Here is a 13,946-nt window from a genome sequence, read left to right as displayed (position 1 = left end):
TTTTTTTAAAATTTTAAAAATATAATATCCACCAATAAAAATTCTTTTATTAATATTCTTTCCTATTTAAAAAATATTTATACAACTTTAAAAATATTGTTAATTTTCTTAATATCCATAAAAATAAAATAAAAAAAGTTATTACCTCACAACTTTTTAATATATTTTTAAAATTTTTTTTACGTGCTATTCATGATAAAAATATTTTTAAAATTTAAAAAATATTTAATATGAATTTAAAGGTATAATAAATTTTTTGAAATACTTTTAAAATTTAAAGAGTAATTTTTTAAACTGTTTTAAATGTTAAAGGGTATTTTTGGAATTAGACAAATTAATTAAAAAATTGAGTTATTTTAATTATTTATTATTATATAATTTTTTTTTTTTTTTGAAGTTCTTGTAATTAATTTTATAATTTAATTTTAACAAGTAAATAGGTGAATATTCTCTGTTATTGTCGCCGTTTTTTTTTTCTAATCGGCGCTTTTTTCAAACGTATAAAATGCAATTAATTAATTAATTAATTTAATTTTTTGGTGGGTTTTATTTGTGTTATTATTTATTTTTATTGATTGCTGATTCATTACTGCAGCTGGAGCTTTCGTTACCGTCTTCATCATCTTCTTCTTCGTCTTCCTCTTCTGCCGACGCCTTCTTGGCCCTTTGAAGCTTTCTTCTTCCTTCTCTTCTTCTAATTTCTCCACAGGGTTCATCCGAACATCAACCCTAGCTCTCGCATTTTGTTTACCTTTGATTTTTCTCTTTCAACGGAGCGGCTGTTCGGATCTTCTTTTAGGGTTTTGTTTCTGGACCTGATTGTAAAGGGGTTTTGATTCTTTCACTGTCTGTGTGATTTTGTTTTTTGGGTTTGAGGTAGATCCATCGGAGGGAGATTCTGTTTGCATTCTTGATTTTGTGTTCCATAGCTGAGAATGTCTGGACCATTGGATCGATTCGCCAGACCATGTGAGTTTCGTTCTAATTGCTTTGGTTCTTTTCCTTCTTTTGAACTTGTTGGTTCTGTTTTCTTTGCAATTTGGGGGGGGGGGGGGGGGGGGGGGAGGGTTGTTCACATATTTTGAAGATATGGTGGGTTTGGTGTTCGTGTTTGCTCTTCAATTGGGGCTTCAAGGCCGAGTTAATTGAGGAAGATAACTATTTTTGGAGGCATTCATGCATAAAACACACATACACGGTTGGGAGTGTTTTGTTTTGTGTAATTTCACTTCGGGGTTCTGTTCTTGAAGTGAGACAGCACTAGGGATTATCATATTGCCTCTATTTTGAGATCTTTATTGTTTCATCAAAATCATGAACTTTGGTCGCGGATCAATGGAATTCTATTGGAATGATAGGCTTTTCATGATCAGGTTTGATTCATGTGAAATTTGACTTTTTAAGGCTCAAACTACTTCTTGATCTAGCTGTCTTCATAGAGATTTAGCAATTCCTGACGGATTACATAACAGTCTTTTCAGTTTAGAGGTTTATTTTGATGGTAATTATGTCATCTTGTTTGTGGTTAACTTCAGTGTGTGTCTAGTTTCATGGTGTGGTTGTACTACGCATTTCTTGAGTTCTGGAAAGGATCTGGTCATCCCCTGCTTGTACCATGCATTTTTTTTTTTATCATCTTGTTGTACACGCTCTTATTTATGCATTGTTGTAAATGGTAGGTTTTGAAGGGTTCTCTGGTAGTGATGAAAGAAAAGAAAGGAAATCTGATTTTGAAAACTCCGAGGATGAAAGGAGGACTAGAATTGGGTCTATAAAGAAGAAAGCTCTAAATGCATCTTCCAAATTTAAACATTCCCTCAAGAAGAAGAGCAGCAGGAGAAAAAGTGATGGTCGGGTCAGTTCTGTTTCTATTGAGGATGTTAGGGATGTTGATGAGCTGCGGGCTGTTGATGCGTTTCGTCAAGCACTAATAATGGAGGAATTACTGCCTGAAAAACACGATGATTATCACATGATGTTGAGGTACTTAACCTTTCTCTAGTCCTTGTGCATATCATCGTGCTTCATAATTTTACTGGTATTTTTTCCTTCCTTCGTTTTCTTTCTAATGTATGGTTAAATGAAAATAATTTATTACTGCCGAAACGCTTAGAGTTTGGTTTTATTCATGTTGGATTATGTATAATGGTTCGATAACTGAAAGCAAATGTCCTTCTGAAAGAAAGATTGATATAGTTCAATTTGAGCATTTAGCCTAATTGCCCTGTTTCGCTTAGTCTTGTAAGAGCCTCGTACTTAGTATCCATGGAGCCTTTGTGTGTTAATAAAGCATTGTTCCCAACTCCATGATATCCTGTCTTCACGACGTTCAATTTCTCTATCGAGCTGCATAACTTTAGCATATTGTTTCTAGATGATATGATTCTAATATTCCAATTGCCTTTTCAGGTTTTTAAAAGCTCGAAAATTTGATATCGAAAAAGCTAAACATATGTGGGCTGATATGCTTAATTGGAGGAAGGAGTTTGGTGTTGACACAATAGGTGAAGTAAGTACATGTTAAACTTTTTCTTAAAGAATATATATGAAAAATCTGTATCCTTATTATGCTGACAATTTCCCCCAGGATTTTGAATTCAAAGAGAAAAATGAAGTTCTGAGGTACTATCCTCATGGTTATCATGGGGTGGATAAAGAAGGAAGACCTGTTTATATCGAAAGGTTGGGGAAAGTGGATCCAAACAAACTTATGCAAGTGACGACCATGGACCGATATATAAAGTACCACGTACAAGAGTTTGAGAAAAGTTTTTCTATCAAGTTTCCAGCTTGTTCTATTGCTGCAAAGAGGCACATAGATTCAAGCACCACAATCTTAGATGTCCAAGGCGTGGTATGTTGGTTCTAGATATTATTGTGTTTTTATTACTCGATGGGTTCGTGATCAAGCCATTCTAATTAATTTTAGCTTGCACATTTTTGTTGTTTCTTTATTTAGGGCCTTAAGAATTTCACGAAGTCTGCTAGGGAACTCATCATGCGGCTGCAGAAAGTTGATGGTGACAATTACCCGGAAGTAAGCAACTTCACATTTTTTTAATGACAACATAAAAAACTTATATAATATTCTCAATCTCAATACATCACTCGAAGTTGATGCTATTGTGAGGTATGATGAATGGAGCTTTAAATTTTGTAGCGTGCCTTTCTTTCTGGTCGATGTGTATCCAATACTCCAGCGTTGCTGCATTTCACTTGGAAACCACATAGATTAGTGCAGGAACATAAAAAATAGATGAGAGACACTAAATTTTGAACTTCATTTTCAATAAGACACTTCAAATTATTAGACTAGTGATTGTCTGGTTTTGGATATTATTCATAATCTTTACATAAAACGTTGCGTCATGATACTATCACTAGACATGTCAGGATTTTGAAGGGTGTAATGTACAAATGGTCGTGTTGTCGACATTAGACTACATACTGAACATCATATATTTATACCTCTTTACTCAATTCTAAGAAGTTATTTACTTGTTTTTGCTTTTTCTTGGGTTTATAATTCCATCTCCTTTCTTCTTTCACACTTTCTTAGTCTGATATTTATCATGTAGTCATTTACTTTCTTTAATAGTATCATTTACTTTTGTACAGACTCTCAGTCAAATGTACATTATCAATGCTGGTCCTGGATTCCGGATGCTATGGAACACCGTGAAGTCTTTCCTTGACCCCCGAACAACATCTAAAATTCATGTATGTAGTAAATTTTATTTTTCTCCTATTCTGTAGTCGTTATTCCAGAATTCATTTATGCTGTTCAGGTTATGACTTCTTTTGTTCTTCTGTATTTAAATTTGTGTTAGGTTCTCGGGAACAAGTATCAAAACAAATTACTTGAAGTAATTGATTCCAGGTCATTGGGGTTGATTTATGTTCCAGATACCATATATCATGTCATTAAAACACTCCGTTCATTTACTAAGTGCATGTTTTGTACAGTGAGTTGCCGGAATTTCTGGGTGGAAATTGTACCTGTGCAGATTCGGGGGGGTGTCTTCATTCAGACAAGGGGCCCTGGAGAAACCCAGAAATTTTGAAGGTTGATTCTGCCATTCGAACCTTTGATCTCTTATCATTAGTTCTAATTTAGGGGACGGTATTTGAATCATGAATGTGCAATTTTTTGCAGATGATTCTTAATGGTGAAGCACGACAAGCCAGACAGGTTGTAAAAGTTCTAAATAGCGAGGGGAAGGTTGTTGCATATGCTAAACCACATTACCCAATGGTAACTTCTATATTTAAAGAACTATTATGATTAGGGGATATTTGTCTCGTAATTTCTATAACAAATCATTAAAACGTTCTTTTTTCTTTACTGAACTATAAAAGGTGAAAGGTAGCGATACATCCACTGCTGAGTCGGGATCTGAAGCTGAAGAGATCGCTTCTCCTAACGCAATGAAGAACTATTCTCATCTTCGGTTGACTCCTGTTCGAGAAGAAGTAAGTTTTCACTTGTTAATAAATCTATGTGGTTGCTAGGGAATAAATGTTGGTTTTAGTTGTGTGATTATGAGCAGCCTGCTGTCCCTTCTCTTTTTACATATCAACTTGTGTTCGAGTTAGCATCTACGTTTTAGCCTTGCATGGTTGGAAAACTTCTTGAGTGCTGCTATCCACTGCATCATAGTTTATATTATTAAGAAATTTTATAGCTGTAGATTTTCTTAACGTTACTATTGGTTGTTGCAGGCAAGAGTTGGTGGTAAAGGAGGCTTTGTTGCTACCTTCTCTGGGTATGATGAATATGTTCCCATGGTTGACAAAGCTGTTGATGCTGGATGGAAGAAGCAAGGTTCACTCCAGCGTCCTAGCGCCTTTAAAGGTTAGCAAGTCCAATCTGATCAATCGTACTTTCTGTGAACCATCTCGGTCAATAACTTTGGAGATCGTAACATATTGATCGAATCATGCCCGCAATGCTGATAGTTGAATATATACTTTTCTGGTTAGGACCATGGTAGAAAAGGGTTGATCGCAAATATAAAGAACCCTGTTTAACGATAAAATGCACGTCAAGTTTGGGATGTGTTTCAGGCGTTCTTTCGTAATTTTAGGACTTCAGATGATAGTTGCCCAATGAATTTAAGATTTCTTTATCTATTGTAGGGGTTCTTCCACTGCCTGATACTCGAAAATCACCCGAAGCACTTCATACTCGAATGTTGGTAGTACTCATGGGGTTCTTCATAGCCATTTGGGCTTTCCTCCGTTCACTGGCATGCCGGATGAGTGGGAAGAAATTGTCTATGGGGAGTCAAAACACCCCAGAATTATTGTCCTCTGATCAAACAGCCACGGAGGAGAATCGCTCCCCTTCACCGATTGCTAAAGTTACGGAAGCAGAACTCCTCTCGAATCTAGTAAAGAGGCTGGGCGAGCTGGAGGAGAAGGTCGATACACTTCAATCGAAACCATCGGAAATGCCATACGAGAAAGAGGAACTATTAAATGCTGCTGTCTGCCGTGTCGATGCTTTGGAAGCAGAGCTGATTGCTACCAAGAAGGTATACTGCTAGACTCTTTATCTTCTCAGTTTTTGGAAGCTTGAACTTTCTGCTATTTAGTCATTCCTCCTCTTCACATATGAGTCACTCGTCTTCGTTGGGTCGGCTGGAACTTTTCGTGTGTGTGTTTATTGTGTATGTACATCTAGTTTAAGTCGCCATTTTACCGAGCAGGCTTTGCACGAAGCGTTGATGAGGCAAGAAGAACTGCTCGCTTACATCGATAGCCAAGAGGAAGCAAAGTTGCGGGTAAGCTAATATATTTACTTCTCCCTCCCATGTTAACAATGAAACCCAGTTTCCTGATTGATGCATGTCCAACATTCATTAGAAGAAGAAATTTTGCTGGTAATATGAACATCTCATCTCGATCTCGTGGGAGAGAAGAGGATTCCGCTGAGTGCAGTTGGCTGTCGTGTATCGACCACGTCGGAGTTTAAAGATCCGTTGCTCGCCGCCGTTGATCTAACTGACTTTATATTTCAATCAATGATGTGATTATCTCCGAAGAGGAGGAAAACGCATACACAGTCTGTGTGAAGAAATTACTACAATGTGAAGCTTTCTTGTTTGATAAGAATATGTATTTATGCTCCAAGATTTTTGTTCTGTGTCTTCACCTTCATCGGAATGAAATGAATCACCACAGTTCAAGATACTCGCGTTCCTTTAATTTACCAATATGAGTATAGTTCAACTGATATAAAGTGGTAATATAAAAAAATTAAAATACTCTATTTAAAAATGATGAGAATTTTTTTTTACCTTCTAAAGTAGAAAAATGATTGTTTATTAAGTTAAAGTGTTAATATATTAAGTTAAGCGGATGTTATCCATATGAATATAGATCAACTGATGGAATAATTGAACGATCGGGATTAAGTAAAAGTTGAGTATTATGATACATATGCTCGTGATTCAAGCAAAATAAAAAAAATATATATTTTTTTTTAGATAAAAAATAATCTCCTTTTTTTATTCGTTTTCTCTCTTATTATTTCCTCATATCATCCAATTAAAGATGAGAAAAATGCAAAAAATGCAGCAACAAAAAAAAAAAAAAAAGTAAACTTCTACGTATATCAAAAATTCGAACTGGAAATTTAATTGATATCATATATGATTATGTTTTTTGACGAGTACAATATCATGGAACGAGACATTCAATCTTATAAAAGATAATAAGTGCCTGATCCCCTGAGCTAAATGCTCGGATTGACATCATATACAATTTCTCAAATCCAAAATAAAATTTTAATATACAAAAAGTGACGTAATAATACCAAATAAAACATTGTCTCAAAATACATTCCAAAATACAAACAATTGGATAGAGAGAGATAGAGACAGAGATGGAGAGAGAAAAAGGAGGGAGAAACTCTTTCTCTCTCTACCCTATCTTTCTTGTTCTTCTTATTATTTTTTAATTTTTTTTTTAGCTCCTATATATTTGGAACTCCAACAACATTAATCACATTCCCCAGCGGAATGGGTTCTGCAAAAAAACACACAAAAAAAAAAAAAAAAAACACAAAATCATTAAGAAAATCACAAAATTTTTAGACAAAAAAAAAAAAAAAACATCATTAGTTAGCTTCATTACCACCATCATCTTCTTCTTCTTCTTCTTTTCTATGTAGCTGCTGAGCTCGGCCGCTCGAGAAAGAGATTCCTCAAGCGCCTACAACAAAATTTCAACAATCATCGTAACGTATCAGTTTACGTTTATTGCTTATTGTATTAAGAATATGAATTAAGTAATGAACGTTCACCTTCTTAGTTTCTTGCAATTCTTGTTCCAAAGTTTCGACTTTGCCCAAAGCAATGTTGAGCATTTCCTCTTTATCAGCCGGCATGGCGGCCGGTTTCATGTTGAGGACATTGACTTTCTCTTCGAGCTCCGCCATGCGCTTCATCATTGTCATGTAGTCGCTAAGAGGCACGGCGGCGGGAGGCGGCAACGCTGGATGTCTCGGCATCGAACCGTCGTAGTAGACCGTGCTGCTGTAGATGGCTGCCTCTGTGAGCTTCTTTGGCATGGTTCTAGTTAGCCGGACCATTGTCACTATACCCATTACCACAGCCATTATTCCTCCAACTAGTTGGTTGCTGAAGCCATCTGGGACTTTGTAGTTTTCATGCACTGCAAATGGGTCTGATCAACATTGTTCTATCAGCATCTCTATGTTCATGTTTGTGAAGAACATTGTATGATTTAAAGAACATACCTTTGGATAAATTGTATTTTTCATTTGAAATTGCCCAATTTTGATCCATGTTTTTATCGACCACAGAGACGAACTTGTTATATTGATACTCGCAATCCATCTTTTTCGACATTTGAACCTGAAATTTACAACAAAAACACCGAAAATAATATCATAATCTGTTGAGGATTGTTGAGAGAGAGTTCCATGTTGGCTAATTTAGGGAATGATCGTGGGTTTATAAGTAAGAAATAGATCTTCATTGGTACGAGGCATTTTGGGGAAACCCAAAGTAAAGTCACGAGAGCTTATGCTCAAAGTGGACAATATCATACCATTGTGGAGGTCAGTGATTTCTAACATGGTACCAGAGTCATACTCTTGACTTTGATATTGTCCTCCACATGGTACCAGAGTCATACTCTTATGTTAGCTATGTCAATGGAGAACAAAGGGTGTACTTTGTTCGAGGGCTCCAGAGAAAGAAGTCGAGTCTCGATTAAGGGGAAGCTGTTTGAGGACTACATAGATCTTAGGGGAGGCTCTATAGTGTATTTTGTTCGAGGATTGTCCACTCAAAGTGGACAATATCATATCATTGTGGAGGTCCGAGTTCAGTGATTACTAGCATAATCATCATTTGTTCGAGGGCTCCAAAGAAAGAAGTCGAGCTTCGATTAAGGGGAGGTTGTTCGAGAACTACATAGACTTCAGGGCCGAATTAAGTGATTTCTAGCATAATCATCCTTTTTGTCAAGTGGGTTTCTTTCAAATTCTTGATGGAACTTACTACATCTGCTGCTGAAACAGGGGACGGTTTTGCTTGCTTTGGGGACGTGCAAGACTCTGCCGCCGCCGCCGCCTCAGGAGCTGATTCTAAGTTGGATGAACCACTTATCTGCAAGAAAATGAAAAATTAAAGGATTCAAAGAAGAAAAAAGATGGGTTTTGTTAAAGTTTTGATTTTGATCATCATATTATTGCCTTGGTTCCTGTGTTGTCATCTTCAGAAATGGTCTTCTCTTCAACGTTGGATAATGACCTCCTCCTGCATTTTCCTTCACCATTTTGAACCATCTGTGATAATTTCATCGTTTTAGTTCTTGATTCTGTAAAAAAAACACGACCATGGAAGATGGGATGTTTTGAAGTAACCTTAATGATTTCTGGGTCGTTCCATGGTCCCTTGTCGGATCTCATACAGCCACCCTTGTCGGCGCAGGTGCAAGAACCTCCCAAGAACTCTGGAAGTTCACTGATTTTCACAAACAAAAACACATTCAGAGACAAGACATGGGTTTTCTTTGATTTCAAGAACGAAAAAGAAAGAACTCCACCTAGCATCGATGATCTCGAGCAATTTGCTCTGATACTTATTGCCAAGAACATTGATTTTAGCTGTCGTTTTTGGGTCAAGAAACGATTTCACAGTGTTCCATAGAAGCCTGAATCCAGATCCAGCGTTGATGATGAACATTCTGTTCAATGTCTTTAACCAGCACAAAACAAATCCCACACTGTCTCAGTTAGCAAATTAGGCCTTAATGTTCCCAAAGTTTTGAACTTTTTCAAAAGGGTACCTCTGGATAGTTGTCACCATCAACCTTCTGCAGCCTTTGGATGAGTTCCCGTGCAGATTTGTTGAAGCTCTTGAGTCCCTGCAGGAAAATTCCACCGTTATCGTTCAAGACGGTCGAGAAAACAAGAAACAGACACGTTACGAATATTGAGGATTGTTGGGAGGGAGTCCCGCATTGGCTAATTAAGGGTTGATCATGAGTTTATAAGTACGGAATAGGAAGCTCAAAGCAAAGCCACGAGAGCTTAGGCTCAAAGTGGACAATATCATATCATTGTGGAGATTCGTGATTCCTAACATGGTATCAGAGTCATGCTCTTAAGTTAGCTCGATTAATAGAATCCTCAAGTGTCAAACAAATGGTGTACTTTGTTCGAGGACTTTATAGGCCTCAAGGGAGGCTCTATGGTGTACTTTTCGAGGGGAGGATTGTTACCCTTTGTTCGAGGACTCCATAGGCTTCCGGGGAGGCTCTATGGTGTACTTTTCGAGGAGAGGATTGTTACCCTTTGTTCGAGGACTCCATAGGCCTCCGGGGAGGCTCTATGGGGTACTTTTCGAGGGGAGGATTGTTACCCTTTGTTCGAGGACTCCATAGGCCTCCGGGGAGGCTCTATGGTGTACTTTTCGAGGAGAGGATTGTTACCCTTTGTTCGAGGACTCCATAGGCTTAAGGGGAGGCTCTACGGTGTACTTTTCGAGGAGAGGATTGTTGGAAAGGAGTCCACGTTGATATGAAGCCCAAAGTAAAACAATGAGAGCTTATGCTCAAAATGGACAATATCATATCCGTCCTAGATTCCTAACAATGAAATCGGAGTTTTCAACGTACCACGCCTTGGACATCCAAGATGGTCGTGCTCTGATCAATATGCTTCTTAGCAGCAATAGAACAAGCCGGGAACTTCATAACAAAGGTCCTCTCGAACTCACGGACATGGTAATTCACGTATCGATCCATCGTCGTCACTTCCAAGAGCTTGGTCGAGTCGACCATCCCGAGCCTTTCGATGTACACGGGTCGTCCATCTTTGTCGACTCCATGATGTCCTTGTGGATAATACTTCAACACGTCGTCTATCTCCTTGAATTCAAAGTCCTCCATTATTGTGTCGGATCCGAACTCTTTGCGCCATTGGAGCATGTCCGACCACATTTGCTTTGACTTGTCGATGTCGAACTTTCTAGCTCGCAAGAACCTAAGCATCATGTGATGGTCGTCATGTTTTGAAGGGAGGAGCTCTTCTAGTATGAGAGCTTGGCGGAAGGCGTCTACTGCTTGTAATTCCTCTGCGTCGATGTCGTCTTCTATGGAAATTGACATCACTCTGCTGCTGTTTCTTCTGCTTTTCTTCTTCATTGAATGTCTGAACTTGTTTGAGGCGTTGATTGCCTTTTGCTTAAGAGATGCTAGCCTTGTCTTTCTCTCTTCCTCCGACATCTCGACTTCGTTGCCTCCTACGACAAGAAAAGCAACGACATGTTAGAACAATGGCTCCTCGAGGTTAAAACACATCCACTAGGGAGAGTTTCTACACTAGGAATGTTTTGTTCCACTCTTTAACCGATGTGGGATCTCACAATCCACCCCTTTGGAGACCCAACTTTCCCTTTCGGGTTTCCCCTCAAAGTTTCGAGGTGGGATCTCACAATCCACTTCCTTGAAGGCCCAACTTTCCCTTTTAGGTTTCCCCTCAAGGTTTTAAAACGCATCCTCAACGATTACAATCCACCCCCTTGAAGGCCCAGTTTTCCCTTTCGGGTTTCCTCTCAAGATTTTAAAATGCATCCTCAACGATTACAATCCACCCCCTTGAAGGCCCAGCTTTCCCTTTCGGATTTTCCCTGATAAAACGCATCCACTGAGGAGAGGTTTCCACGTCCACTAGAGAGAGGTTGGTTTCCACGTCAAGAATGTTTAGTTCCCCTCTCCAACCGATGTGAGACCTCACAATCCACCCCCATTGGAGACCCAACGTCCTTGCTAGCTCTATTGGGTTTTCCCTTTCAGATTTGCCCTCAAGGTTTTAAAACAGTGACACTTGTTAGGCCTTCCCTTCAAGGTTTTAAAACGCATTTACTAAAGAGAGGTTTCCACACTCTTAAGAAGGAATGTTTCGTTCCCCTCTACAACTGTGAGATCTCACAATCCACTCCTTTAGGGGCTATTTGTAATAGCTCAAGCCCACCGATAGCAGATATTGTCTTTTCCCTTTCGAGCTTCCCTTCAAGGTTGGTTTTAAAACGCATGCACTAGAGATAGGTTTCCACACCCTTATAAGGGATGTTTTGTTTCCCTCTCCAACCAACCTAAGATCTCACATCTTCCTTCATTACTCGGTCATTTAGGAGATAGAAACACACATACCTTTACCCGGTCGGTCGAGAGGATCGGAAGACATGTTGTCACACATAGCTTGCTATCCTAAGGGAGGTAGCTGTGAGTGGAGACAAGGATCAAAAGGGTGAGAGAATCCAGCAGGCGTAAATGTGTATACAACTCCAAAAAACAGAGCCCTCTCTCTTTGTGCCTACAACTTCCATGTTAAACACATTAAACCCACATTAGAAATCCCAGAATGACAGCAAACAAGACACACACAGTGCACAAAAACAAGAAAGACCTTCAAAACTCCAAGAAAACAGGACAAGAAAACAAACAAAATGGTGCAGAAGATCTTGTCCCCTTCTTCTTTTCTCGCTCTGTCTCCTAAGAAGAAGAAGAAGAAGAAGAAAGGTTAGAGGAAATACCTTTTGACAAGATGGCATTTGGGTGAGAGAGGTCGATATGAAGAACAAATGTTTACTCAAAATAGGCCTCCAAATGGGACACCTAACACACATTGACAAAGTCTCCCAAGAAAAAACATAGAAAAGTTTCCATTTTTACATCTTCCAATGCCGAAACCCAAGCCACTCCACCCATTATTGTTTTTTTAGCTGTCACCTAGAATAGGTTCCTAAGTTGTCACAATGTATTGTCCCTACTTTATCTTCCATTTTGATACATGAATCATTGATTCATGTATAAACAGTGATATTGTGAATCAGTATTGTCATGTCTGTATAAAGATCTGTCTAGCATTGTTTTGAGGTGTGAAGTCACTATCATTTTGTATTTGCCTAAACGTAATTGGAAGGAACTTTGTAAGAGAGATTTTGTAGCGTAAGAAGGTGAGATATAGACCTAGAGCTCAATTCATCTTTCATTTTGATACATGAATCAAACGATTCATGTATAAACAGTGATGTTGCGAATTAGTATTGTTATGTATGTATAAAGATTTGTCTAGCATTGTTTTGAGGTGTGGAGTCATTGTCATTTTGTATTTACCTAAACGCAATTGGAAGGAACTTTGTAAGAGAGATTTTATAGCGTGAGAACGTGAGATATATACTTGCCTACCATCAGTGGATGTAGGGGAATTTCTTATCTCCGAACCACGTAAAGTTTTGTGTCTCTTTGTGGGCACGTGTGAGTGCGATTGATCTTGCTTCGATTTCCGCTACAACAATTGGGTATCAAAGCATTTTTCTTACGGACGGTTTTTCTAAAAAAGCTATTTTAGAAAGGTTGACCTAAATAAAGTCAATTGGTTTGAATGTGATGATGGAGCTCCACATATTGAGCTATGAGCTGTGAATCCATAAAGAAAAGAGAGAAAAAGATGGAAATTTTGTATTAAACAATTGAAAATAAGAAGTACCCTTTATTCTTAAGAGTATTATTGTTTAGAAAAATGGTTTCTTTTATAAGATTGTGGAAGGCAACAACACTTAATATTCATGATTAGTTTATGACAACCATCCCATGATTGTTGAATGTCATGTTCTTTTGGACATTTTTGTCATTTTCTCCTCTAAATTAATAAAAATATTTATAAAGTTTATATTTATCTAAATTTGATTTTTAAAAGTTTCAATAATCTAATTAAAATTTTTAAAAAGATAAAAAAAAAAAAAAAAAAACTTTACTTAGTGTTTAAAAAATATATTTGAATTTTAAAAAGTTAAAAAATAATCTTACCGTTAATAATATTATGTTTAAAAAATACTCATGAAATTTGAAAAACAACCTTAACATCGTTTATCTTTATAAAAAAAAGTTTTAAATTTCTTTTACTGTCAACATATGGATAAAAATCGTCTATCGATATTTTATAGATTATTTATACTTTATAACGTTAGTTTTTAAAATTTAGGAGTATTTTTTAAACCACTGATAAAATATATTTTATAATTAAAAAATAAATTAAAGTATTTTTTAAATTTAAAAAAAAAAAAAAAAAAAAACCTTAGAGAATATTAATGAAATTTCTGAAAATTAATAATATTTTTAAATTTTCAAGTTTAACAATATTTTATCAATTTGAATATATATATATATATATATATATATAATTTAAATGTATTTTTTATAATTTTTTTTTTTTAAATTAAGGGTATTAAAGTTTATTCTTAAGATAAAAGATGAATAATATTTTATTAATTGAGTCAAATACTTTTATCACTCAATTAAATAAATAAATAAAAACTCAAAAATTTTGCATTGCTCTTTGACAATATACAAAAATAAATTAAAAAAAATACTTAACATTAATTTTAAAATTAGTTTGCTTCCGA

The 13,946-nt window shown here is 36.8% G+C and overlaps 2 protein-coding genes across 9 annotated transcripts; one reads left to right on the top strand and one right to left on the bottom strand.

The window, feature by feature from the left end:
• Positions 1 to 576: 576 nt before the first annotated feature.
• LOC111776901 (phosphatidylinositol/phosphatidylcholine transfer protein SFH8) lies at positions 577 to 6,195 on the top strand. Its single transcript, XM_023656307.2, has 14 exons — positions 577 to 969; positions 1,680 to 1,983; positions 2,410 to 2,509; positions 2,588 to 2,854; positions 2,960 to 3,037; positions 3,619 to 3,720; positions 3,831 to 3,880; positions 3,967 to 4,066; positions 4,157 to 4,255; positions 4,360 to 4,473; positions 4,723 to 4,855; positions 5,140 to 5,537; positions 5,712 to 5,786; positions 5,869 to 6,195. Exons 1-14 carry the CDS (start codon positions 936 to 938, stop codon positions 5,887 to 5,889), a joined length of 1,875 nt encoding a protein of 624 aa, XP_023512075.1. The 5' UTR covers positions 577 to 935; the 3' UTR covers positions 5,890 to 6,195.
• A 489-nt stretch (positions 6,196 to 6,684) lies between these two features.
• LOC111776902 (phosphatidylinositol/phosphatidylcholine transfer protein SFH3) lies at positions 6,685 to 12,199 on the bottom strand. Of its 8 annotated transcripts, none has more exons than XM_087118774.1 (12): positions 12,075 to 12,199; positions 11,692 to 11,860; positions 10,156 to 10,781; positions 9,325 to 9,402; positions 9,082 to 9,233; positions 8,900 to 8,999; positions 8,729 to 8,821; positions 8,535 to 8,642; positions 7,766 to 7,883; positions 7,310 to 7,692; positions 7,141 to 7,218; positions 6,685 to 7,032 (listed from the first exon to the last, which is right to left on the bottom strand). In XM_087118774.1, exons 2-12 carry the CDS (start codon positions 11,735 to 11,737, stop codon positions 7,009 to 7,011), a joined length of 1,806 nt encoding a protein of 601 aa, XP_086974900.1. In that variant the 5' UTR covers positions 11,738 to 11,860; positions 12,075 to 12,199; the 3' UTR covers positions 6,685 to 7,008. The 8 variants fall into 8 exon arrangements, with proteins under 8 accessions (XP_086974900.1, XP_086974902.1, XP_086974901.1 ...); XM_087118776.1 differs by having other exon boundaries at positions 11,692 to 11,854; positions 12,075 to 12,160; XM_087118775.1 differs by having other exon boundaries at positions 11,692 to 11,854; positions 11,948 to 12,086.
• Between the last annotated feature and the right edge of the window lie 1,747 nt (positions 12,200 to 13,946).

This window comes from Cucurbita pepo, chromosome 16 (assembly GCF_057944985.1).
Source record: "Cucurbita pepo subsp. pepo isolate OVF chromosome 16, ASM5794498v1, whole genome shotgun sequence".
In the NCBI taxonomy this organism is placed as follows: Eukaryota; Viridiplantae; Streptophyta; class Magnoliopsida; order Cucurbitales; family Cucurbitaceae; genus Cucurbita; species Cucurbita pepo.
This window is presented reverse-complemented; position numbering and strand designations above follow the sequence as displayed.